At 34.7% G+C, this 26,265-nt stretch overlaps 10 protein-coding genes across 10 annotated transcripts; 5 read left to right on the top strand and 5 right to left on the bottom strand.

Moving 5' to 3' along the window:
• Positions 1 to 215: 215 nt before the first annotated feature.
• On the bottom strand, positions 216 to 1,169 carry SAPINGB_P002150 (uncharacterized protein; the record flags this gene model as incomplete). The annotated part of the gene is made up of 1 exon (XM_031996870.1): positions 216 to 1,169. One exon carries the CDS (start codon positions 1,167 to 1,169, stop codon positions 216 to 218), a length of 954 nt encoding a protein of 317 aa, XP_031852761.1.
• An 896-nt stretch (positions 1,170 to 2,065) lies between these two features.
• SAPINGB_P002149 (uncharacterized protein) lies at positions 2,066 to 3,913 on the top strand (the record flags this gene model as incomplete). Its single annotated transcript, XM_031996869.1, has 1 exon — positions 2,066 to 3,913. One exon carries the CDS (start codon positions 2,066 to 2,068, stop codon positions 3,911 to 3,913), a length of 1,848 nt encoding a protein of 615 aa, XP_031852760.1.
• Positions 3,914 to 7,008: 3,095 nt separating this feature from the next.
• SAPINGB_P002148 (uncharacterized protein) lies at positions 7,009 to 8,496 on the top strand (the record flags this gene model as incomplete). Its single annotated transcript, XM_031996868.1, has 1 exon — positions 7,009 to 8,496. The coding sequence occupies one exon, from the start codon at positions 7,009 to 7,011 to the stop codon at positions 8,494 to 8,496; it is 1,488 nt and encodes a 495-aa protein (XP_031852759.1).
• Positions 8,497 to 9,570: 1,074 nt separating this feature from the next.
• Positions 9,571 to 10,866, top strand: SAPINGB_P002147 (uncharacterized protein; the record flags this gene model as incomplete). The annotated part of the gene is made up of 1 exon (XM_031996867.1): positions 9,571 to 10,866. One exon carries the CDS (start codon positions 9,571 to 9,573, stop codon positions 10,864 to 10,866), a length of 1,296 nt encoding a protein of 431 aa, XP_031852758.1.
• Positions 10,867 to 12,955: 2,089 nt separating this feature from the next.
• On the bottom strand, positions 12,956 to 13,888 carry SAPINGB_P002146 (uncharacterized protein; the record flags this gene model as incomplete). Its single annotated transcript, XM_031996866.1, has 1 exon — positions 12,956 to 13,888. One exon carries the CDS (start codon positions 13,886 to 13,888, stop codon positions 12,956 to 12,958), a length of 933 nt encoding a protein of 310 aa, XP_031852757.1.
• A 1,075-nt stretch (positions 13,889 to 14,963) lies between these two features.
• Positions 14,964 to 15,398, bottom strand: SAPINGB_P002145 (uncharacterized protein; the record flags this gene model as incomplete). The annotated part of the gene is made up of 2 exons (XM_031996865.1): positions 14,964 to 15,272; positions 15,396 to 15,398. 2 exons carry the CDS (start codon positions 15,396 to 15,398, stop codon positions 14,964 to 14,966), a joined length of 312 nt encoding a protein of 103 aa, XP_031852756.1.
• A 2,121-nt stretch (positions 15,399 to 17,519) lies between these two features.
• SAPINGB_P002144 (uncharacterized protein) lies at positions 17,520 to 19,406 on the top strand (the record flags this gene model as incomplete). The annotated part of the gene is made up of 6 exons (XM_031996864.1): positions 17,520 to 17,532; positions 17,628 to 17,695; positions 17,785 to 17,855; positions 17,932 to 17,970; positions 18,040 to 18,209; positions 18,331 to 19,406. 6 exons carry the CDS (start codon positions 17,520 to 17,522, stop codon positions 19,404 to 19,406), a joined length of 1,437 nt encoding a protein of 478 aa, XP_031852755.1.
• A 455-nt stretch (positions 19,407 to 19,861) lies between these two features.
• On the bottom strand, positions 19,862 to 21,772 carry SAPINGB_P002143 (uncharacterized protein; the record flags this gene model as incomplete). Its single annotated transcript, XM_031996863.1, has 1 exon — positions 19,862 to 21,772. One exon carries the CDS (start codon positions 21,770 to 21,772, stop codon positions 19,862 to 19,864), a length of 1,911 nt encoding a protein of 636 aa, XP_031852754.1.
• A 727-nt stretch (positions 21,773 to 22,499) lies between these two features.
• On the bottom strand, positions 22,500 to 23,022 carry SAPINGB_P002142 (uncharacterized protein; the record flags this gene model as incomplete). Its single annotated transcript, XM_031996862.1, has 3 exons — positions 22,500 to 22,556; positions 22,653 to 22,730; positions 22,786 to 23,022. 3 exons carry the CDS (start codon positions 23,020 to 23,022, stop codon positions 22,500 to 22,502), a joined length of 372 nt encoding a protein of 123 aa, XP_031852753.1.
• A 316-nt stretch (positions 23,023 to 23,338) lies between these two features.
• On the top strand, positions 23,339 to 25,179 carry SAPINGB_P002141 (uncharacterized protein; the record flags this gene model as incomplete). Its single annotated transcript, XM_031996861.1, has 4 exons — positions 23,339 to 23,430; positions 23,506 to 23,523; positions 23,580 to 23,604; positions 23,659 to 25,179. 4 exons carry the CDS (start codon positions 23,339 to 23,341, stop codon positions 25,177 to 25,179), a joined length of 1,656 nt encoding a protein of 551 aa, XP_031852752.1.
• Between the last annotated feature and the right edge of the window lie 1,086 nt (positions 25,180 to 26,265).

The following is a 26,265-nucleotide window of genomic DNA, read 5'->3' as shown; positions in this document are numbered from 1 at the left end:
ACGTATATGAAGAATAATATTTTATATAAATGCGAAAATAAAGAGAAATGCAATTATGCAATTATGCAATTAAGCAATTAAGCAATTGATTGATTTAAGTATCAAATTAATGTTGATTTTTTTTTATTTATAATGTTGCACAGAAAAAAAAAAGAATGGGAAAAAAAAGAATTATTACAATTAGATTAGTTTTATCATTTGGCCAAGGGCGTTATTTACTGAGCCTTGGTAGCAGAGGGGATTTGAGGAGGCTTGTCAAAGGCATTGTAAGAGATTTCGAGGGTAGAGATCCAGCCATAAGCAGAGAAGAAGATGTAGAGAAGGGCAAGAGCAACAAGGGTAGTCTCAAAAATGCCCGGGCTAAAGTACTGGTATTTCTCAAAAAGAGAGTCGCCGACCTTGAACTCAGTCTTGAATTCCTCAGCATCAATGTCTTCTTGAGACTCTGTGTTCTTTTGGAAGACACCGCCAAGGACGTTTTCTTCATCATCAGCGTCAAGAATCTGGCTTCTTTTGGAAAATGTGGGTGCGGTAGACTCTGAGGCCGAGGTGTAGACAATAACGTAGTTGCCAGAGGGCAGGCCACCAATGACTGAGGAAAGAAGGTTGTCATTGTGCTGAAGAGCTGCGACGCGTGCATCCTTTTCTCTAATAGAGGGGAGGGTGGGAAAATTGAGAACAACAACTCTTGGGGTGGTATCAACAAAGCCCTCGAAGCCAGAGGCCTGGGTATCAACCTGGACAATCTTTGCGGAGCATTTTTCGGCAACCTGTTGGGCCAATGGTGACAGGCCAGTTTCGGGTATGCTATTATCTTCAGCTGTGGCAGCAGTGGTACGGACATGAGGGAAGATAAACTTCGAGGTAGCTTGCTGGAAGTAATGACGGAGGTTTGCAGTGCCGTCCGAGTCAGCCAGGTCATAAGTATGGGCGGCAGGTTGGTTAACAAAAATGTACGCGTCGGCAGGGCAGCCGGAGAGAGTGGAGGCTACGGCCGAGTCGAAGGCAGACGAGGAAAGAGTGAAGGATGAAACCTGGGACTGTTGCAAGGCTGCGGTGTTTAGGTCTGCGGTAGATGCGAGAAAGATCTGGGGGGAGGTGTCGCCAAAAGACATGGCGCCCTGAGCCAGAGCCAAAACGGCCAGCACGGACTTGCGAGAGAAGAGCATTGAGGGTAGTTTTGGATGAGGTGGGAAGAGAAGAAGAGGGGGAGTGTTGAGATGTATTTAAATGAAAGGATGGGATTGTTGATGTTGGTGGTGGTGAGAAAAAAAAAAAAAAAAAAAAAAGGACAGGTTTGGGTGGTGGCTTTGGAAGGATGCAGCAAGAGAGCAGCCATTTTGGGTGCGGCGGGCAGCAGCATATTGGAGGAGGGAGGCGGCCATAGCAGCAGCAGTAACAACAACAGCAGTAGTAATAGCAGCATTTTGAAAGTATGAATAAGAAATGTGTGACATTACATAAAATATATAATTAATATGTCATGTGATTTATATATATAAACGATTTCTCGGGTGGATCCAAATTTGTTGAAAAACTTGGGACTCAAGCATGAAATTAATCAAGTTTCAAAGATGAATAATTAAAATAATCAAAAAAAAAAATTGATTTCTATAATAAACTGGAGTTAATTGAGTAGATTAGTTAAATTAAAACTTTTCAAAGGTTTGTTACAAGATAAAGCCACTCTTTACTCTTTTTAGAGATACACCTTGAAAATTTGTCCGTTTCAACTTAAACAAGCCCTCTCACGACAAAAAATGAAAAGTTAAAGGGTATTTGATACTCTCTTAATCTCCGTTTTTAATTGAAAAGACGTTTAAAACTTTTTTAAAAATTTAATAATATCAATCAGATTCTAAGATTTAAGATAATTTCTAATTCTCATGAAAAAAAAAATTTTTTTCCTTTTTCAGCTTCCACCAGACAAACCTGAGATTTTGAGGTCACACAATAGACCATGTTGAAAATCTCATCAATCAATCAATTTATATAAAAAAGAATTTTTTTTAATTTCTTTCTCAAATTTATATTTCTTTTCTTATTTATTTAATAATAATCATCAATGTCAAACACTGTCATTACAAAAGCCCAGCTGGCTCATTTGGATCGCGCAGAACGGTATCTCTATATTAACGCAATTGCCAAATTTTACCAACTTAATGGGTTCCATCCTCCGTTGCGACTTAAAGATGATGATACAGTTCTTGGTCAAATCTACTTTAACTCATTGTCAAGAAGCCAGTATCTTAGTACCAATGTTTTCCTTGGTAAGTACGACGCCAAAAAGATTGCAGCCAGTGCTCAGCGTTGTCCATGGCAAAGTACAATTTCTCTTGATGAGTGCTTGTTGAGTAATTACAGTGAAGAAAATAGTAGTGATGGTAGTAAAAGCCAACAAAAGGTTCCGTTAAGTATTAACGAGATTCATCGGATCCAACAAATTGAGTTTGAAAAGACATTTCAGTGGATCACTCAGAAAGAACGCGAGTACAGTTTGGAAAAGGAACGGCTGGCCAAACAGATATTATTAGAACAATTTTTTATCAACAACAGTAATAGTAATAATAATAATGCCAACAATGATATGATAAAAATAAAAGACTCTGACCCAACAACCATATATTGGATGATGAATTCTACACCTCAAAATACATTTATACCAATGACATCAGTTCCGTCAAAAATGATTTTTTTCTCAACGAAGCAACAGCAGCAGCAGCAGCCTTGTCCAGTTCCTGGGTGCACGGCGTGTGCTACTGGTGTTGAAGCCAATACCTGGAATAGTTACTATAATTCGTTTCAACGATACCCTGAGAATAATATTCTCACTAGCAATTTTAATAATAGTAGTAGTAGTGCTGTTAGTGTTGTTGATGCCTCTACAGTCAGTACCGTGACTACGGTTACCGCCCCTTCAACTACATCAACTTTTACCGAAAACTTAGATACCGTGAGGGCTTCTCTTGGCACTGTTTCCGGTTTGGGGCATGGGGCTGATGTTTCTGGTACTAATATTCATGACGTTGCTGGTGGTGTCAATCCTTTAATGGTAAATTGCACTGACAGTAGTAGTAGCAGCAGCAGCAACAACAACTACATGTACAACAACAACAACACTACAGAGAACTTAAACTTTGCAGTGCCAGTGACAGCCACAGTATCAACACCACAAATAAGCCAGCTTGCCCACCAAGAAAATGTTTCTGCCACAGCCGTTACGGTACGAGCTACAGGTACCAACAAAAAGATGATGGATGTAGGTGCAGCTATTGTGGCACCTGGAGCCGAGAGGAAAAGACGGGCACAAGTTAGTAATAAGGGGAAAATTTCACGGAAGCGGTCAAGCAAGGCTATTTTAGTAGAGGCAATTGAGCCCTCCCAAAAAAAAAAAAAAAAAGAAGAAGAAGAGAAGGAAGATGTAAAGACCAACCAAATTCAGAGACTGCAAAATAAGGTTATTCCTGGTAGTTATGCGAAGAAAAGCGAGGAACTGATTGTGGTCAACACAACAATGATTAATTTACCAGTGTCTGTTTACGGATACGAAGATGACGAGGATGATGAGGATGAAGAGAATGAAGAAGTATATGATGGTGGGAATGATGATGAGGTGATTATGGCAAGAGAAAGGGAGCAGATTGTTGTAATTGATGAGAATAATGGGTGTGAATATAAAGGGATTCATTTGTCAGGAAATAAGTGGAATTGTCCAGATGAAAAGGGAGAATTGAATGAGATTTCAAAGCATTGTCAAAAAATTGAAATGGAGGTTGAGCAGGAGATTATGAAGTTTGATAATTTAGCATTTTTCCCTAAGGAAACAGGATCTAATGAAGAAGAAGGACCCTGGGGGGTTGGAATAAAGCCATATGAGTTTGAAAGGTGTTTATTTGAATGTCAAGTATCTTAAAGATGGTGGTTCTTTGTTTTCAATATATTTTATTATATTTTATTATATTTTATTATATTTTATTATATAATTATATAATTATATAATTATATAAAAATAGATAGATAGCTGTAGTTTCTACTATTGTTAATTGTTTGATGTGAGTTTTTAGCATGAAAATTTAGTTAAGAGAATTAGAGGGGAGGGGGTGGAAATGTGTGGGATAACATATATATATGACTTTATTAAATTAGAAGAGGTTAGTATATGTACATATATAGTAAGTTGGTATCCGGAAATAAGTCTCCGGTGGGGAGATGTGAAGAGAGTATTTGAAAGAGTATTTGAAAGAGTTTTTTATTTTTTTTTTCTTGTCTTTTATTTTTTTTTTATATGGAGGGGGTGGTAAGGCTGATTTGTGAGTTTAAAAAATGGATGGGAAATAACTTGTATGTATGTATATATAGTTTGTATTATAATATATAAGAAATAATAAATTTTTATATAGATTTGATTGATTACTTAAAATAGTAAATATATGTATTTATCCATCCATCCGGGATAAAGCATATTTTAATTATTTATTTATTTATTAAAATTGTAACACATATTAAAGTTGTTTTTTTTTTCTGTTATTACTTGAAAAAAAAAAAAATTGTACCAACTAAGAATACTGACTAATATATTAGCTAATTTGACTGTGGGGTAAAAGATGGGGGTGATTAAAAAAATGCGGAGTTTTTACAGAAAATGCAACGCTTATTGATGACTAATAAATATAAATTAGATAATCTTTTAATTATTTGTAAAAACGTGGAGATGACAGATCAAAACCAAGTTTTGTATTTTTTTATTTTTTTTTTTTCTTGTTGAAAGAAACGAAAAAAAAAAAAAAAAAAAAAAAAAACAACAGCTCATTATAATAATAATAATAATAATAATAATAATAATAATGACTGAAAAAAAAAGATGAGGATGAAAGGAAAGAAATAAAAAAAAAAATTTTTTAACATTAAACTGTTTTTTTTTTCATTAAATTCAATTCAAAATTTAAATTGATTAGATATCAAAAAAAAAAAAACTTCATATTTAGATTATCATTATCATCTCCTCTTCTTCTTCTTCTTCTTCATCTTCTTCTTCTTTTATTCAAAAAAAAAAAAAAAAAAAAAAAAAAAAAAAGTTAATGGAAATATAAATTTTCATATTTCAGATCTACTGCGGCTGATGTTTGTATATAATTTGTATAATAATAATAAATTTTTATATATTTTTCTTTCTCTTTCTCTCTCTCTCACACAATCTTTCACGGTTTTTAATTTGCCGGATAAAGGCGGACTTCCAACGCAAGATGTCCGTAAGATTCTTTCCAATTGTAATAAACTTGTATGTGGAAAGACCCGGCTTTTTTGGAGGGAATTGGTGCAAATTTTATATATATATATATATATATATATATATATATACAAAGCATCAATTTTTCATTACATCAATTTCAATTTCAATTCCAATTCTAATTCCAATTCCAATTCCAATTTCAATTTCAATTGATATAAGAAAAAATATTTTTTTTTCTTTCATGTTTGTAATAGATTCGGATACTGGGGAAGATATGTCCGGTGTTATTTATTTATTTATTTATTTTTTTGTTGTTCTAAATGGCGAGAGAGAGAGAGAGAGAAATGGATACAACAACAACAAAAAAAAACAAAAGATACAGTAGGTACGAACGTAAAGGTATAACTTTTTTAAAGTCAAGCATAAGAACTCTTCTTTCAAGATAAAAAGCTAAAACCACCAGAATTTCACTCCGGCACCTGTTCCATCAGCTATTACACCAGTAATTGTTGGGACTTTTTGTTTTTTTCTTTTGTTTGTTTATATGAATTATTATTATTATTATTATTATTATTATTATTATTATTATTATTATTATTATTATTATTATTATTATTATTATTATTATTATTATTATTATTATTATTATTATTATTATTATTATTATTATTATTATTATTATTATTATTATTATTATTATTATTATTATTATTATTATTATTATTATTATTATTATTATTATTATTATTATTATTATTATTATTATTATTATTATTATGTAGTATTTCTTTCATTTCTTTTTGTCTTCATCATCATCTTCTTCTTTTATTTTTTGGTTTGTTTTACATCCAATTCCTCCTTTTTTTTAAAAAAAAAAAAACCTCCCTGTAGCTTCATAACTGATGAGTATATTTATATATATATTATACATGACTTTAGCCACTGAAAAAACTATAAAAATTGTTTTCCGTTTCTTTCGGATATTTAAATTCCGTAATAATAAAAATAAAATAAAATAAAATGAAAGGGATTTGTATATATAGGAGTATCATTAAAAGTCTATAATAATAATAATAATAATAATAATGTCTTTCTACTCATGTAAATTAATACTACTATTTGTATATATTGATTGATTCAAAAGTTCAAATTGTACTACTAAAATTGATAATATCATCTTCTATTATTTACTATTTAATACTATTCATTATTTATTATTTATTATTTATTATTTATTATTTATTATTTATTATTTATTATTTATTATTTATTATTATTATTATTATTATTATTATTATTATTATTATTATTATTATTATTATTATTATTATTATTATTATTATTATTATTTTTTTGGTTCTATTCTCTCCTCTTTTTCTCTCTCTCTCTTTCTCCCCCTCCAGGCCCCGGGCCTCTCAAGCCTTTTTTTTTTTTTTTTTTTTTATTAGTTACTCCCCTCCCTCTTCCCCCACACTAATCCAAAGCCTCACATCACCATCAGCCATCGTCAACCTCCCTAATAGTCAACCCCCCTCTCTCTCTTCGTCTTTGTATTTTTTTCTACACAACTATAAATACCAGAGGGTTTTTCCCTTTTATCACTTCTTTTTTTTCTTCTTTCTTTCTCTATCCTTTCTTCTATATATATATTCTCTTTTTTTTTTTTATCTGTATCTTTTTCTTTTTTCTTTAACGACTTTTAACTTTTTTTTTTTTAATTTTTATTTAACGACCCCCCTTTACCCTATAACAACACAATCTAAATCAATTATATAACAATGGCTCAATCAATTAACATCAAATTCCCCAATGGCATTTCTGCCGATATCCCCACTGGTCTCTTCATCAACAATGAATTTGTCAAGTCCTCAGATGGCAAGACCTTCCCTGTTTTTAACCCCTCTACTGAAGAACAAATCTGTGAGGTTTACGAGGCCAATGAGGCTGACGTTGACGCCGCTGTCGATGCTGCTGAAGCTGCCTTTGAAGATTGGGGTTTTGGTGACTCTTCTCGCCGTGGCCGTCTCTTGACTAAGCTTTCTGACCTCATTGAGGAACATGCTGAGACCCTTGCATCCATTGAGTCCCTTAACAATGGTAAGCCCATGTCTCTGGCTCGCATTGACGTCCAACTTTCTGCTGACTGTATCCGCAGTTATGCTGGCTGGGCCGACAAGCTCTATGGTGACGTCTTGCCCGCTGGTGATGACAATTACTTTTCATATGTCCGCCGTGAACCCATTGGTGTCTGTGGTCAAGTCATTCCTTGGAATTTCCCTCTTCTCATGTGGGCCTGGAAGGTTGGCCCTGCTCTTGCTGCCGGTAACACTGTTGTTCTCAAGAGTGCTGAATCCACTCCCCTCTCCGCTCTCTACGCTTCTACTCTTGTTAAGGAAGCTGGTATTCCTGCCGGTGTTTTGAACATTGTCTCTGGTTACGGTCAGACTGGTCAGTACATTACTTCTCACATGAGAATTAAGAAGATTGCCTTTACCGGTTCTACCGCCACTGGTCGCCACGTTATGAAGGCTGCTGCTGCTTCTAACCTCAAGAAGGTTACTCTTGAGCTTGGTGGTAAGTCTCCCAATATTGTTTTTGCTGATGCCGATCTCGACAAGGCTGTTGAGTTTGCCAACATGGGCATTTACTTCAACTCGGGTGAAGTCTGCTGCGCTGGTTCTCGTATCTATGTCCAGGACTCCATCTACGATACCTTCCTTGAGAAGCTCAAGGCTCGTGCTGAGAAGAATGTTGTTGGTGACCCATTTGATGATAATACCTTCCAGGGTCCCCAGACCTCTAAGATCCAGCTTGACCGTATTCTGAGCTACATTGAGCACGGTAAGAATGAGGGTGCTCGTGTTATTACTGGTGGTAAGCGTCTTGACCGCAAGGGTTACTTTATCCACCCCACCATTTTTGCCGATGTCACTGAAGACATGAAGATTGTCAAGGAGGAGATTTTCGGTCCCGTCGTCACCATTACCAAGTTTTCTACTACTGACGAGGTTATCAAGCTTGCCAACAATACCGAGTATGGTCTTGCTGCTGGTATTCACACCACCAACATTAACAAGGCTCTTCACGTTTCTGCAAAGATTCATGCTGGTACTGTTTGGGTTAACACTTACAATGATTTCCACCACAATGTTCCGTTTGGCGGTTATGGCCAGTCTGGTATTGGCCGTGAACTTGGCCGTGAGGGTATCTTGGAGTCGTACACTCAGCCCAAGTCTGTCCGTGTTAAGCTTGATTTGGCTGCTTAAGGTGGTAGTGGTGTGGTTGTTTGATCCCCTTTTTGATATAACTCTTATGATTTTATGACTGAAGTTTGTGTAATTAAAAAATAAAAAATTAAATAAATAAAGTTCATTTTAAAAGGAAAAGTTTCGACCAGATGATGCTACAAATGTGGAGAATATTTTTGTGTGTGTGTGTGGGGGGGGAGGATCTTTTATGCAAACCAGTAAAACCTGGGGAAAGGCCAAGACTAAAGGGGGATGTAATGGTGATTTAAATATTTGAAAATTGGAATATTTAAATATTTAAATATTTAAACTTTAAAATATATATGGTGATTTTAATATGAATTGAAATTGAAATTGAAATTGAAATTTAAATTTTGTATGACCTTACATCACGTTAAAGTAAGTATAAGAAACAGTACAAAGAGTGGGGGGAGGGGAGGGTTCTTTTTTTTTTTGGTCGGTATTAAGACTTTTGTGAACCGAAGGTAAGTCCAAGTACCCCCAACTCAACCGAACCCAATAAGTATATATCCAAACCCTTAATAATAATAATAATAATAATAATAATAATAATAATAATAATAATAATAATAAAATATTCTAAGATTTTTTTTTTTTTGAAAAGGGAAAGGGGATATCGAAAAGCGATTAATTTCTAAAAAAAAAATTATGAGAGGGTTAGGGTTAGGGTTAGTATTAGTAGAGTTAAAGAAATTTCAAAAAAAAAAAGTGTGTTTTGTAAGTTTCCTTGGATTCTTTAAATAGTTGAAAGAATGTAATTTTTTTTTTTTATTTTTAATTCTCAATTGTTCATCATAATATTTTTTTTTTTTTTTTTTTTTTTTTTGAGTTTTAATTTCTTTATTTGAAGTTTATCACTTTACTTTTTTACTACCAAAAAAAAAAAAAAAATCAATAAACATATGTGAGCTAAATAGATACCATATATATAAATATTAAATGAACAATTAGTCCCATTAAAAAACTGCACAAAGAGTATACATTTAAAGCAAACAAAAAATCATTATTTTTTCAATAAAAAAAAAAAAAATCAATACAAACAAATTGAAAAAAAATAAATAAATAAATAAAATGTCTCATGGTGGTTTAAAAAGAATTCCAACGACTTTGCGATCTCAATCACCATTACGGTCTCATTTCCACACAAGTGTGATCTGTTCACAAAAAACAACAACAGCAACAGCAACAGCAAAGCCTATTCGCCATGTTCATTTATTTCTGACTTTTGATTGTTTTGGTACACTATACACTCCACACCCAGCAGTCAATGACCAATACTTTACATACCTCCAAAACTTGCCAAATCCTCCACAAAACCTACCCTCTGCAGCTACCATTGGGACACAACTGCGTGGTGCATTTAAACACATGGCAACTCGGCATCCAAACTACAATAAACAGCTACTTAAACCGCCATTGACTGGGGCATATATTTGTGCAAATGAAAAAGACCAGAAACGGGTTAGAGAAAGCTTAAGTCAGTGGTGGGCAGCTCTAATACAAATGGCTATTCATCCTGCACAACTGAGCTTGGAGGAGGTACAAGGGCTTATAGAACGGTTTAATGGGAAGGAAGCTTATGGGGTTTATCCAGATGTAGTTCCAACATTACAACGGTTACAGAAATTAAGCAATACTCCTGAACTTTTACAAAAACAACTTTTGGTAGGCTCTGAGGGCAATGGGAATGAAGGGAATATAAAAGTATCATTGAGTTTTGGTGTGTTGTCTAATTCAGATCCAAGAGTTTTTACAATTCTTGAAAGTTTAGGGTTACTGGAATATTTCCCTGATAATCACCAAATTTACTTGTCGTATGATATGGGTGTTGATAAACCGGATCCTGCTGCGTTTAAATATGTGGCTTCTGCAGTGCATTCATCAGTAGCAACAAAACTAATAGCAGCAGAAGAAGCAGAAACAGCAGAAGCAGCAGAAGCAGCAGAAGCAGCAGAAGCAGAGGCTGGTGATAAGAGGAAGGAGAATAAAAGTATTTCTGAGATTGTGTTTATGCATATTGGAGATGAATTAGAGAAAGACCAGCGTGGAGCTGCTCGGGTTCCTGGATGGTCTGGTGTGTTTGTTGATCGGCGCACAAAAGTGGAGGAGAAGGAGGAGAAGAAGAAGAAGAAGAAGGGTGGTAAAGATCAAAGAGTTGAAGAAGATTCCCATGCACGGCGTGTACTTGGGCAGTCACTTTTCCATGTAAGTGATGCGGAACAGAAAGCACAAGGTGGTGGTGGTGGTGGTAATGGTAATCATGATAAGGTAAAAGAAGAATTAGCCGAGGGCCGGTATGTAGTCGGAGATTTGATGGGGTTAGAAGGTGTAATTGTGGAGTACTTACGGAGAGTTATCTATAAGTGATATTAAAGATTTAGGAGTAATAATAAAAAAAAAACAATGTCTAATCAAATTAATTTGTCGTATATATATATATATATATATAGTTTACTATATAATAGGTTTAAAATTTTCTATTCTATTACTGAAATTTTTTTTTGAAAAGTGTTTTTTTATGTTTGGAACAAAAGATTGGTGAGAATGAAAATCAACCAAATCACTATATAAATTCCATATATATATAGGGGGTGAGTAGTAAGGAAAAGGAAAAGGAATACTATATTTTTTACTCTTTTTTTTATTGTTCAGTCAGTAGTTTTTTTTTTTTTTTTTTTGTTTCTTTGAGCTTTCTTTGCATGTTTAACCGGTAATTCTTTTTCAATTGACAAGGCTGTATTTATTGTTTTAAATGTGGCTCGTTTTTTTTTTTGTATAATTTTTAAATATTTAAATATTTAAGTAATGATAATGATAATGATGATGATAAATAGAGAGAGAGAGAGAGAGAGAGAGAGAGAGAGAGAAAAATGGAGAGATGAAAATAAAGTGAGCACCAGAAAAAAGAATAAGAAGCAAGGCTGTAAAGTTAACTGAGACTAGATAATGAGCACTTTTTTTTTTCAATGGTATATATTTATATTTATATATATTTACCATTTCTATCAATGTTCTACATTTTTATTTTTTAAAATAAAATAAAGTCAATGGGAACCCTTTTCCAAAAAAAAAAATAATTAGAAATAAAAATAAAAATAAAAATAAAGTCAATGTAGACATGGCCTTGTTTGCTGTTTTTTTTTTTATTTTATTTTAATTTATTTTATATATATATATATATATATACAAATCAAAAGGTCAATATATATAAATATATAAAATAATAAAAATATATATCGGGGCTTTTCGGGGACTTTTTTTTTTTTATATTTAAAAGGAAATTGCTTTTATATTTTTTTTTTTTTTCAATTTCTTTATATATAATATCTATATATATAAGTTTCAATTTTTTATATATACTATTGGTTAATTTCATTGATAAAAAAAAAAAAAAAATTCTCTCAAAAAAAATAAAAAAAAAAATTCGGGGAGTTTTTTTTCTTTTTTTTTTTTTTTTTTGTTATTTTTGATCGAGTAAGCATTTTTCATGTTTGGTGGTGGTTTTAGGATGGGAGGTTTTTATTTTTTTATTTTTGCTTACTCGATCAAAACCAAAGTCGTAACTGGCCTGGTGATTTAAAAAGGGAGGTTGTGGGTTATTTATTTTTGTTTTTTGTGTGTGTGAGAGAGAGAGAGAGTGAGAGAAAATGTATGTAAAATAAAAATAAAAAATTGATATTTCCTAATTAGGTAGTTTGTGCCGCACATCAACTCCCTTCTTCTTCTTCTTCTTCTTCTTCTTCTTCTTTTCACCTCCACATGCAATGTAAACTTTTGTCAAAAAAAAAAAAAAAAAAATCCATTAATTTTTCAAATCTTTTAACTAAAAAAAAAAAAGTTTTTTTCAAAAAAACTTTTAAAAAACTTTCAATAAAAAAATTTCTTTAAATAAAAAAAAATTAAAAACAAATCTATATAGAAATCATAGCCATTGAATTCCTTGTAGAAAAAAATAAAAAAATAAAAAAATAAAAAAATAAAAAAATAAAAAAATAAAAAAATAAAAAAATAAAAAAATAAAAAAATAAAAAAATAAAAAAATAAAAAAAATGGCCTTTAAGTTTCTTTACTAGTACTGGATTGCTATCACTTGTTAAATGGGTAACGTTCACGCGCATAACCTAATGCAGCAAAAAAAAAGCCCTTCGATACCCGTATTTGGTCACATCTCTCAATAATACAACAACAACAACAACAACAACGACAACTACTTACCAACATTTGTATTTTTGATTACTCGATACGCTTTGACTGATTGATTGATTACTCGATATAAAATATAAATCTATAGATAACTAAATAAAATAAAATAAAAATAAAATAAAAAAAGACATCACGCATAAAAAATTTTCATCATCATCATCATCATCAAGTATCACTTATGGATTCTTTAGCTCACCCTTTCCTTCCTCCCCCTCCCCCCTCCTTTTTTTTTTTTTTTTTTTTTTTTTTTTTTTCAAATATCTTCTCCAAAAAATGACGCCTTGCTCCGAACAATCCCTGCAAGCATTTCTGTTCCAGCAACCACACTATCTATAATAGCCACCTTAGGGCCTACTGCTTCACGAATTGCACTATCTAATCCGCTCAATCCAGCACAGCCCAATACAATTGCTGTTGCTCCGCGCTCCCGAACTGCCTTGACTGCACATGCAACCAACTTCTTCTTAACTGTTTGCATTGGTAACTCGTGAATTTCCAAAACACCTAAACCTGTTGAATAAGTTCCTGCATAATGAATTGCTGCAGATGATCCAATCATACTAGCAACGGCCTCATCTAAAAGTCTTTCCCAAATAGTGGCAGTTGTGACAATGGCAAATCGGGTACCCATTGCAAGCGATGAAAGAACAGAAGCTTGGAAAATACCCATCACTGGCTTATGAGCAGGAACAGCTTCACGCAGCATTCCTACAAGTGGATGATCAGAAAAACATGCTACAAGAAAGGCGTCGTGTTCTGCTATCAGAGGGATAACATGGGGCATGCAAGCAGCTGCTGAAATGACTGAGGTTGACCAACTATCGATTTGAGAAGGAGCTAAAAGGGTAAACTGTTGGGTAGAAGAAGAGTCTGTAATAGAAGTGGATTTCCATGAATCTAAAGAAATACAAGATTTGTTGGAACAAGTGTCCGAGTTAGCAGCTGTAGCATCAGAGTCTTGAGAGCGAACATCATCGTCATCCGAGAGTGTAGTAGTGCTAGTAATAATAGTAGCAGGAGTTTCTACTGACTCTTGGGATGACAAAATAGGAGAAGTGTTACATCTAGTAGCAGAAGGACCGGTGAAAAATGTATAACGAAAGTCTGGTGGAGGTTCAAGTAAACCTTTAAGAGTTTCTGTGATGGAGACTGAAGAGTTTGGGTTGATGATAAGAATTGACGGCATTTTATTTATTTATTTTTTTTTTGTTAGGTTAATGAGCTTATCAGTTGGTATATATATATATATATATATATATATATTAATTGGAAAAAAAAAAAAAAAAAAAAAAAAAAAAAAAAAAAAAAAAAAGAAGAAGAAACAAAAAAATAGAGGAAATTTTATAGATATTTATATGTTAAAAAAAAAAAAAAGTAAAAGAGAATTGAAATAGAATTGAAAAAAAAAAAAAATTAAATTAAATTTCATAGACAATATTTATTATTAATTTTATTAATTTTATTAATTTTATTATCTGTTTTCTTCTTCTTCATTATGATTGTTGTTGTTCTTGTTGAGTTTTTTTTTTTTTTTTTTATGTAGGCCGTTGAGCCTTTCAGGTGTTTGCTTGCCCATGGGGCGCACGCACATGGAGAGGGAGAAAAAAAAAAAAAAACAAAATAAAAATAAAAATAAAAAAGACTTTTGGGCCAAAGTTAACCGCTTATTGACCTAATTAAGAAATTGTAGTGAAAAGCCGCAAATCATTCCCAAAATAGAATTTTATATATTTTAAATCACATGATTATATTTTGTAACAAATATGTCACGATTGTTGGTGTTATTTTGGGACTTATAATTATAAGTCTTATAAGTCACAGCCACCATAGAAATTTGTCAAATAAATACAAACAAAATATATATATATATAGAATGAAAGGCTTTTGTTTGATTGACAATATTAAACTAAAAAAACTACTGAATCCTTAAATCAATCAATCAATCAATCAAATTTACGTATTTTTAATATTGAGAAATTTTCAAAGTCCAAGAAAAAAAATCTAAAGAAAAAAGGTTCAATTATATACAAAAAATGGAGAGATAAATACATAAAAAGATCAAATCATAAGCACGTAAAAGAGAATGGTCTTAAAATTATACAGAAAAAAAAAAAGAAACAAAGCTCTTCATTTCATATATAAAAGGAAAGACCATCTCAAAAAGGTATTTTGTTTTTTTTTTTTTTTTTTTTTTGAAGGGGGGGGGAGGTATATTTTCTTATTCTAATCATAAGTGAAACCGAAAAGAATGAGAAAATAATTTACTCAGTAATCTTAGCAAGAATCTCCTGGTCTCTGTAGAGAATAAACTCGTCCTCACCAATCTTGATGTTGGTGCCACCAAAGTCAGGAAGGAGAACAAGGTCACCAGCCTGGACAGAAAGAGGAATCTTGTTGCCGTTGGTGTCGTTGATGCCAGCACCGACAGCAATAACACGGGCCTGGTTCAGCTTCTGAACATTCTGCTCAGGAATGTAAAGACCAGAGGCAGTCTTAGAAGCAGCCTTGACGCGCTGAACAAGAACGCGATCAAAGAGGGGGACGAGAGACTTGGCAGACTTAAGAAGAGACTGGAGGGGAAAAAAAAAGACGCAAAATGTTAGAATTTTATTTAATTTTTTTGGGGGGATTGTATAAATTTAAAGTGTTGAATTAATTAATTAATTAATCAATAAACAATGAATAGAACTTACCATTGCGACAGATCTAAAAGAAAGTGGTTATTTTTTAAGATTGGCGGGGTTATATGTGGAGAAAAGAAAGGAAAAAAAAAGAGAGAGAAAAGAAAGAAAAGAGAGAGAAGGAAAAAAAAAAAAAAAAAAAGCGCGGCCAAGTTGGTGATTATATAACGTATTTTAGTGGAGTAGCAAATTGTGTAGCTGTGATGTAAAGGATTTTACTTGTGCATTTTTTGCCTCTCCGCAGCTCGGAGTTGGTTGATTTAACATCTAAAAGTAGTTTAGGTACCATAAGAAACCACTGGTAGAAGGTTCCAGATGGCTTTTGTGGAAGTGATATTTTTAATGTTTTTTTTTTTTTTTTTTTTTTGATGTTAACTACGGAGAGAAAGGAGGGGAGGGGTCATCACCATGACATATAAATTTAGTAGGTTAAGCTTAAGGTCACCACCTAATTCAGAAAGAAATTTAAGTGTGTGGTGGTGGGGATAGGCAATGGAAAATGATCGAACATTTTTGTTCACAACCTCCTCCTCCTTTTCAAAAAAAAAAAAAAAAAAAAAATAAAAATTGGTGGTAGTGCAGGGGAATTATTTCGGCAGAAATATCATTGGTTGGACTTAAGACCGGAGTTACGTTTAGGGTTATTGAGTAGGGTAACAATCTATTGGGGTAGTTGAAAAATTTCAAAGTTTGAAAAATAAAAAACAAAAATAATAATAATTATCCCCCAAAAAAACTTGACTTTTTCTTCTTTTCTATTTTATATATTTTCACATAGATAATTTTTTTTTTTTACTGTCATACTATTTATAGTAGTATCTAATTGGTAAGTTATTTTTCTCTTTTACAATTTCAAAATCTCAAAATCTCAAAATTCAATTTGATTTTCTTTTTAAAAATCATGATGATTCCAAATGCATAGTTCATCTGAGGCTCAAAAAATGCCACTGATGATACTTAAATCGAATTTAGTCTTTCGCTCCTATCTGACTATAAAAAAAGAAAATCAATTGCTTTATTTTTGTGAAAATTTTTTTTAATTTTTTTAAAGAAATTTTAAAACTAACTTAATTTTAGTAGTTTTTTTTTTTTTTTTTTTTTTTGCTTTCTTTCCCTAAGGTTGAACTTTTATATAAACAAAAACCTTGAAATATATTTGTAAACTTTATAGAACTTTTAATACAAAAACTTAATCTAAAAAATCTTCAATTTTCAATTTTTAATTTTTAATTTTTAATTTTTTAAAAAAAAAACTAGTTTATTTTAATAATCTTTTATCCTTAATGTTCAAATCATGATCTATATATCTTGCATAATAATATTGATTCCATTTAACCATTTATAAAATATAGCCGCGACAATAACGGATCACAGTTATCCTCCCCCCCGTTAAACGGGTCTTTTTTGTAGAATAAGTTGCAAGTTATATACAAACCCAATATTTGGTGATTCCATATATATATTTAACTACTAATAAATATATAATAAATAATTACAAAACTATATAAAATGCATGTAAATGAAAGCTGCTGTTGTTGTTGTTATTATTGTTGTAGTTGTAGCTGCTCTTAGTATTAAATAAAAAAAAAATATAAAATGCCACGCAGTACAAAAAAAATAAAAAAATCGTTTGCTCAGTTAAGCGCTTCGGCAGCTGCTGGCTGGCTGGCTGGCTGGCTGGCTGGCTTGTTTGTAGTTGACCACCACCACCTAAAATATTAATTCCAGTTGCCGCTGCTGCTTAGTAGCAATAACTGCGACTGCTACAACTACTGCTACTCAATAAACAAACAAACAAATAAACAATTTCACCACCACCACCAACACCACCTCCCAAATTTGTCATTTTTCACCTTCCCTTTATTTTATCCCGTCCCGTGGTTTTTGTTTATTTACTTGACAAGTTCTTTGATCATCATCATCATCATCATCATTTTTGGGGGAATAATCACTTTCTAAGTTTCAATCCTTTTTTTTTTTTTTTTTTTTTTTTTTTTTTTTTTTTCTTTTTCTTTCTTCTCACCTAGTTCTTCACTTGTTCACTAGAAGAAACTTTTCATTCTCCGTCCCCCCCATCCATCCATTTTTATTTGGTCTCTTTTACAAATATATATATACCCTTTGGTCTTTTCAATAATGAGTGGTCAACGTATGTTATTCAAAAATTAATATTCCTAATTCCATTAAATCAATCAACTAACTCTTTATTTTAAATTTTAAATTTTAAATTTTTTTTTTTTTCAGTGCGATTGCTTGATCTCGTCAAGCCCTTTTTGCCCATTCTTCCAGAAGTTGAGACTCCTCTTAGAAAAGTATGCTTTCTCCCCTCCCATCATGATCACCACAATTCCTTGAAAAAAAAAAAATTTTTTTTTTAATCAACTAACACCATACCATCTAGGTCACTTACGATGACAAAATACTTTGGTCCTTTGGCGCTGGTCTCTGCTACTTTGTCATGAGCGAGCTTCCGTATGTTGTTGCTCCTTCTTGCAATCTTTCAAAATCAAAACATCACAACTAACAATATATATCTTTTTTCTTGCAGTCTTTACGGTATATTCTCTTCCGATTCTTCAGATCCTTTGTAAGTTTTTTTTTTTTCCCCATCTAAATCTATCCTATCTTTTGTTTAAAATTCTAACAACTTTTTAAGGTACTGGATGCGCACCATCCTTGCTTCTAACCGTGGTACCCTTCTCGAACTTGGTACTACCCCCATTGTCACTGCTGGCCTTATCCTCCAAATTTTTGGTGGTGCCCAGATCCTTGATGTTAACTTTGACTTGAAATCCGATCGTGAACTTTTCCAGAGTGCTCAAAAGCGTATGTATTTTTTTTTTTTTAACTTTCCCTCAAACTCTCTCGCTACTTTCTTTTATTATTATCCGCTACAAAAAAATAAAAAAACTCTATTTCTAACATTAAATCCAATTTTTTTTTCTAGTCCTTGCAATCATTTTGACTACTGCCCAGGCTGTTGCTGTTGTGTTCTCTGGTCTTTACGGCTCTCCCTCTGATCTCGGCCCTGGTGTTATTGCTCTCTTGATTCTCCAGCTTATCGGCGCTGGTATCATTCTCATTCTTCTTGACGAAGTCCTTGAAAAGGGCTACGGTTTTGGTCCTGGTATTTCTTTCTTCACTACCCTTCATGTCTCTCAACAAATCATTTGGAACTGCTTCTCTTTCCACTCAAGCGACTATGGCCGTGGTAATGAGTACACGGGATGTGTTGTCGCTCTTTTCCACTATATTTGGGTCCGCAAGAGCTTTAGTGGTGCCCTCATGGAAGCTTTCTTTAGACCTCACCTTCCTAACCTTATGCAATTCTATGCAACCCTTCTCACCTTCCTTGCTACCCTCTATTTCCTCACCTTCCGTGTCGAAATCCCAGTCAAGTCGACCAAGGTCCGTGGTTCTGCTACCTCTTACCCTATCCGTCTTTTTTACACTGGTGCCATGCCCGTCTATTTGCTCTCATCATTTACTGCAAACATTTTCTTGACCTCCCAGTCTTTCTTCCACCAGTTCCCCACAAATCTTCTTGTTCGTCTTTTTGGTACTTGGGAGGCCCGTGAGGGTACAAACCAGCTCGTTGCCGTTTCTGGTCTTGCTTACTACCTTCAGCCACCCTTCACCATTTCTGAGGCTCTTTGGGACCCCATTAAGAGTGTCATTTACTTTGTTTTTGTTGTTTCTGCCTGCTCCATTTTTGCTAAAACTTGGGCTGAAATTTCTGGCTCATCTCCACGCGACGTTGCTAAACAGTTTAAGGCTCAGGGAATTTCCATTCTCGGCCACCGTGAAGTCACCGTGCTCAAGGAGCTCAAGCGTATCATTCCTGTGGCTGCCTCTGTCGGTGGTGCTGTCATTGGCTTGCTTGTTGTGTCTTCTGATCTTTTGGGCTCGTTTGGTAATGGCACAGCCATTCTTGTGGCCATCAGCACTATCCAAAACTACATGGAAATTCTTGCTCAAGAAGGCTTTTCTGCAAGTTCCATGCAGCAGTACCTGAGAGCGTAAAAGGGGAGGAAAAAAAAAAGAGAGGACGTGAAAAAAAAAAATAAAAATAAATACACATGGACATTTGATGGAAAAGAAAGGAAAAAAAAAATCAAGGTTTTTAGAAATGAAAAAGAAAAAAAAAAGTTGAATTGTAAAATTTCTTCTTTTTTTTGTTTAGATTGTTGGATTTTTATCATTGATGGCCATTAAATAACAAAGGCCTACTTTGATCCGTCACTGACTGTTGGTATTTAACTTCAACTAATACCCCATAGGTTTTTTTTTCAGGTTTTATCTAACAATTGCAATTGTATAAAAAAAAATTAAAATATATAAACAAAAATATTAATCAAAAAAATTAAAAAAAATCTAAAAATCTAAATAAAAGGAACTTTATTGTATTTCCCGTTAATCTAAAACCATCTTTATCCCCCATAAAGTTTTTTTTTTCTCTCCATAAACGGTTTTTAATTTCACTTAGAAACGCGCTTATCTGACCAGGGCGCAAATTCCAGCTCTAGGTACCGTAGTACGGGGAACGTGACACCAGCAAACCCAGCGCCCAACCACATACCCAAATCGGCACCCCAGTCGCCAACAAGACGAGCAACGGGACCCACATAGTAGACCTGGCACATGCCCAAAACGGCGCCGGCAATGCCAATAAGGAAAGAAAGCAAGGCAGCGGCACCCACAGGTAGCTTGGTGCGGTCGTTCCAGTTAGCCCAGTTATAAGTGTCCTTTTTACTAGATGATTCAGCTTTTTCTAAAGATCCATTGTCAATAGAAGAAGCCTCTTGACTAGAAGACGACAGTTGAGATTTTCGGTGAAATAAAATACTTTCCTCGAGCATGATGACAACATAAAGAATGGCCCAGTATCCAATCATGGGCAAAAAGTTGTTGAGAATTGGAGCCAAGGTGTTTCTGCCAGCAATGGCACAAACAAAGTAGACAATAACAGAAACCACAACCAAACTCCAAGTGGGGATTTTTCTGTAGATCCAGTCACCCCAGACTTGAGTCGAGAGGGCAGTAGAGTAAGTGTTGATGATGTTATTTGACACCAGGGAAATAAACATAACAACCAGCAAAAACTTGCCACCACCATGCCAGCGAGAAAAGGCAGCGTTCAAAAGGCCACCATTACCATACTGTGCATAGCCGTCACTCCACTCAGGGATAGTCATAGCTCCAGAGGCAATGCACATACCCAAGATTCCAACAAACATGGTGGGCGTGAGAATGCAAAAGAAGGTGAGCGCAAAAGTTGACCATCTAGGTGTTGATTCTGGGAAATCAATAAAGTAGTCGGAAGTGACACCAGCCCAAGCAGCAGTTACACCAAAAGAAACACTAAAGAAACTGAGCCAGTTGCCACGAGCTGTGGCCGGAGTCAATGTGGCTGCGGTTGGCAATGAGACATCAAAGTGAGGACCTGCGCAAATGTAGAGAAGTAGGAAGGAGCACGCCACAGGGACAGAGGCATAAGCCTCAAACATTTGTACATAGCGGATGCCAAACACTGTAACGAGTAGAGAAACCACCGTAATGATAACAATACCAACCTCGAGCGGGATCTTTGAGTTTGAAATAGCAGCAAGAATCTGGCCGCCAGTCACAGAATTGACTACAGACCAGCCCAGAAGAGTGATGACATTCAAAAAGGCAATGCCCTTTGCAGGCCACCAGCCAAACATAAAGCGGGAAATAACCATTTGACGGAGTCCAGATCGTGGACCAAAAGTCGAAGCATAAGCAGCCACAAAGCAGCCCACAAGCGCGCCAAAAATGCCCGCAGTCATGGTGTCCTTAAATCCAAGTTCAAAGACCAAAGGTCCAAGGAAAAAACCAGACATTGAGGAAAGACCACATGCTGCACCCATCCACAAGAAAATAAGCTTGAGAATGTTACGTGGAGCAGAAGCACCATTCTCACGCTCTTCGGGCATTACACGGCCAATACCACGGGATTCGACACCGAACGAGTCGAGTTTGCGGTTAAACTTTGCAAAGCGTTTTGCAAAGCGAGTCCGTCGAGAGTCACCTGGGAGAATTTCGAGTGATTGTGAGCAGGTATTGCTGCTGCTGCTGCTTGTAGTAATATTGTGAGCAAAAGCTTGCGGATTTTTTTTATTTTTCTCTTCATCATCATAGTCATCTTCATCGTCTACATTGCTAAACTTTTCTTCTTCATACACCAGTTCGGCCGACCCCCCATCAGTCATTATCACTTTGGTGTCGATATCTTGTTTTTCACCTTGTTCCCCCCAAACATCACGATCCTGGTTGACGGCACCGTTATCCCCCACAGCGGGGCCATCAAATTCATCGTCCACACTATATTTTTTGTTTTGGAAAACCCCCTTTTCCTGGTCAATCATAATTATAATAAAGTGTAGTTTTATAAGCTAATTAGCAAACGATTAAAAAGATCAAGATGACGTGAAAAAAAAATAAAAATAAGCTAGATACTACAAAAGTTAATAACAGGTTAGTTTAAAAAATAAAAATAAAGAAATAAACTATATTAAGCTAGATTGAAAAGATGATGAGAAAAAATTAGTTATTAGGAAGAAGAATATCTTTATCAAGATGGAAAGTTGAATATAAATTTTTTTTTTTTTTTTAGTTTTTCTAAAAGACAGGAAAAATGGCTGCTATTTATGTGAATTTTTTTTTTCTTTCTGTCTGTCTGGACTGGCGGATGTTTCCAACTTCTTTTGAGTCATTGCACTTTTTTATTTTATTTTTTTTTCTTTCTTTCTATTTAGGATGCTGTCAATTGTTATAGACTTTCCATTAAAGGCTTTCAAATGACTGGCGGCAAAATCTCCAAAAAAGTTACTACAAAAAAAAAGTGCCCATTTTATTGTTCAAGCTCTTCTTTTTTTTGGAACTATTGAGGAACAAAAAAAATAGCCGCTCATTGGTAAGAAATGATTTTATTTCAATTAGGATCAATAAAGTCTATCATTTTCATTTATATTTATATAATAAATGTATATTTCCCAATAATTCTATAATAAAAAAAAGGAGAAGCAAAAGCATGTAATAATCATCGTCATCAAGTCGTAAGAAACAAAAAAGAAAGAACAGAATACAAACTCTTTAGTTGTTTGTTCTGAACCGATACTTGCACTTTGTGCATGTATAGAAAACAGTGGCCTATATATATACAATGTTAGGTAAATCTCAATCAGATTAATTTCAAAAAAAAAAAAAAAAATAAAAAATAAAAAATAAAAAATAAAAAATACTCACACCTTCGTCGGCACTGCGCAGTTGCAGAGTATGGTATTGCATCTCTTCGTTGCCGCACTGCGGACATTTCTCTTTGATCTGAGCTCGAGTTAGTAAATAGTTATAAACTATGGTAATAAACAAATATACTCACAATAGCACCATCCTCCAAATGCTCCTTACTCAGATGAGTCTTGACAACAGACCGCTGGAGCTTCAATGTCGATGGGAACGCGTCTTCGGCTGATGTGGTAACGACAGACAGATTGGCAAACGGTTTCGCGTCGTAAGAAGCGTGGCACTGACTGCAATCGAGCGAAGTTTTTCCAACGGCTGTGTCCAGCAAGTTGCCGCAGGTAACGCAGAAAATCAAACTTCCAACAGCTGCCATTTTTTTTTTTATTTTTTTATAAAAGTTTGAGTATCAGTTGGTGATTTGAATTGAACAAGAGCTTGTCAATCTATTTGATTGAAATCAAAAACAAAAAACTCTATAAAATAATTTTTTTTTACTGTAAAAACGTCACAAATTTTTCAAATATGACTAAGCTATCATAGTTACCCTGTTTTTAAAATCCCAAACCTTTCCAAAACCACCAAAAATTAATTTTTTTTTTGCCTCCTTTTGATCTCGTCCTAGAAAAACAAATCCGCCACCACCGTCATCATCACCACTACCTCCCAAATCATCACACACAGACTTCATCATGGCCCAGCCACAGCAGATGCCCATGCCCGATCTGTCCAACGCCATTGTGGCTCAGGACGAAATGGGAAGACCTTTCATCATTGTCAGAGAGTATGCCATATAACAATCCTATCATTGATATATTATATCATATATACTAACCACTCAACTTGTGCAACTCTACAGTCAAGGTCAAAAGAAGAGGTATGTTTATGGAAACAAAAAAAAAATTACAAAAAACTTAACTAACCATTTTTTAGAGCTCATGGAATTGAAGCCATCAAGGTACGATCATTCGATCTAACTTTAAACCCATTCATCAACTAACATATTCTCCAGAATCACATTTTGGCTGCTAGAACAGTCGCTGATATTGTGCGAACATCTCTCGGCCCAAGAGGTCTCGACAAGATTCTCATCTCTCCTGATGGCGATATCACTATCACTAATGATGGCGCTACCATTCTCAGTCAGATGCAAATTGAAAATCAAATTGCCAAGCTGCTTGTCGAGCTTTCAAAGTCTCAAGACGACGAGATTGGCGATGGCACTACCGGCGTCGTTGTCCTGGCCGGTGCGCTCCTTGAGCAGGCCTCTGAGCTCCTCGACAAGGGCATCCACCCCATCAAGATTGCCAACGGTTATGACGAGGCCGCCAAGCTTGTCGTTTCTCACCTTGAGTCCATTGCTGACCAAGTCCCCGTTTCCCGTGATGATAAGTCCACTATCCTCAAAGCTGCCAAAACATCTCTCGGTAGTAAAATCGTCTCCAAATCTCACGACCAGTTTGCTCAGCTTGCTGTTGATGCAGTTCTTTCTGTAGCTGACTTTGATCGCAAGGACGTTGACTTTGAACTCATTAAGGTCCTCGGCAAGAGCGGCGGCTCCCTCCAAGATACCAAGCTTGTCCATGGTGTGGTTCTCGACAAGGACATGTCTCACCCCCAAATGCCAACACAAATCAATGATGTTAAAATTGCCATCTTGACTTCTCCCTTTGAACCCCCCAAACCTAAGACTAAGCACAAACTCGATATTACCAACGTTGAGGAGTTCAAGAAGCTTCAAAACTACGAACAGGAAAAGTTTATTGAGATGATCAACTACGTTAAAAACTCAGGTGCCAACCTCGTCATTTGCCAATGGGGCTTTGATGACGAAGCAAACCATCTGCTTCTGCAAAACAAGCTTCCCGCCGTCAGATGGGTCGGTGGCCCAGACATTGAACAGATTGCCATCGCCACCAAGGGTCGCATTGTCCCCAGATTCGAGGACTTGGCCCCTGAAAAGCTTGGCCATGCTGGCTCAGTTCGCGAACTCACCTTTGGCACAACCCGCGACCGCATGCTTGTTATTGAGGACTGCGCAAACCCTAGCGTCGTTACCATCTTTATTCGCGGTAGTAACCAGATGATTGTCGAAGAGGCCAAGCGTGCTGTCCACGACTCGCTGTGCGTTGTCCGCAACCTTGTCAGAGACAACCGTGTCGTCTACGGTGGTGGTGCAGCCGAAATTTCTGCGTCTATTGCTGTTGCCGAAGAGGCTGACAAGAGAACTGGCATTGACCAGTACGCTTTCCGCGCCTTTTCTGCTGCTCTCGACACAGTGCCTATGGCTCTTGCTGAGAACTCAGGTCTGAATTCCATCGAAGTTCTCTCTCAACTCAAGTCCAGACAAGTCCTTGAAAAGAACTCGCGGCTGGGTGTGGATGCCTTGGGTTCAGGCAACAACGACATGAAGGAGAACTTTGTTATTGATCCACTGATTGGCAAGAGACAGCAGGTGCTACTGGCTACTCAACTGACGAGAATGATTCTTAAGATTAAGGATGTGGTTGTCAATGGCAAGGACTCTTATTAAAAGGGAGAAGAGAGTTTATGTAGAAAAAGGTTTTTTAAAAATTGAAGTATTAATAAAAAATGAAATAAACTTGTGTATAATGGAAAAAAAAATTATGAAAAATTGAAACACTGCTGCATTACAGTATATTCTTAGAAATAAACTATAAAAAAAATTTCAAATTGCCATTATTTGTTTATTTTTATTAAAAGGTAGTAAAAAAATATAAAATTTAAACCAATGCAATTTTAATTTGACCAAACTTTTAGAAATTGTGAAATTCAATTTTACGAAATTTAAAAAGATTCTAACACTTATTGAGTCATGAGTCATTAGGCACTATGGCCGAGCGGTTAAGGCGAAAGACTTGAATACACTAAGTTCAAGGCCATCTTTTGGGATTTCCCTCGCAGGTTCGAATCCTGCTGGTGTCGATATATTTTATAAACAATTTTTTTAGCATTGAAGTTTTTTTCTGGTTTATAAACATATACAAGTCATTACTAGTGATTAAAGCAAAGAATTAAATTAGTGTGGTGAGTTGAGTGTGGCTGATTTTAGAAAATTTTAAATGTTTATTGGAAAGTGAAAAAAAAACATTAAAAATGAAATAGAGTATATAAAAGATTCAACTTTTTTCTGGTTTTTATGCCTCTCTTTTCATGCATTTTCTAAATCAATGCATTTTCTTTTTTTTAAAAAAATAAACATTTCATGATTTTGTTCATACAGCATTAAAATACTTTTAAGTACAGTGAACTTTTTTCTTTTTCATTCTCCATTTATGCATTGAATTAAAGCGCTATAGTGGATCATTAACATAAATATAAACAAAATGGTTGACAATTTTTGAAAAAGACAGCATGAAATTCAAATGTTTACAGTTGTTCAAAAAAAAAAAAAAACCGGTGACATAAAGATTTACAAACACCCATTCTAATCCTTTTGATGTTATTTGAGAGTGAATTTGTTAAAGAAAAAAGGTTTATAGATATTATTTTGCGGAATCACAGACGTAAATCATGCCCTTAAGTAGCACAAAAATGCTAAAATCATGGACTTAAAATTGATTTTTTTTTATTATTTTTGATCAAGTATAAAAAGAGT

Source organism: Magnusiomyces paraingens (assembly GCF_902498895.1).
Source record: "Magnusiomyces paraingens strain CBS 517.90 genome assembly, contig: contig2, whole genome shotgun sequence".
In the NCBI taxonomy this organism is placed as follows: Eukaryota; Fungi; Ascomycota; class Dipodascomycetes; order Dipodascales; family Dipodascaceae; genus Magnusiomyces; species Magnusiomyces paraingens.
This window is presented reverse-complemented; position numbering and strand designations above follow the sequence as displayed.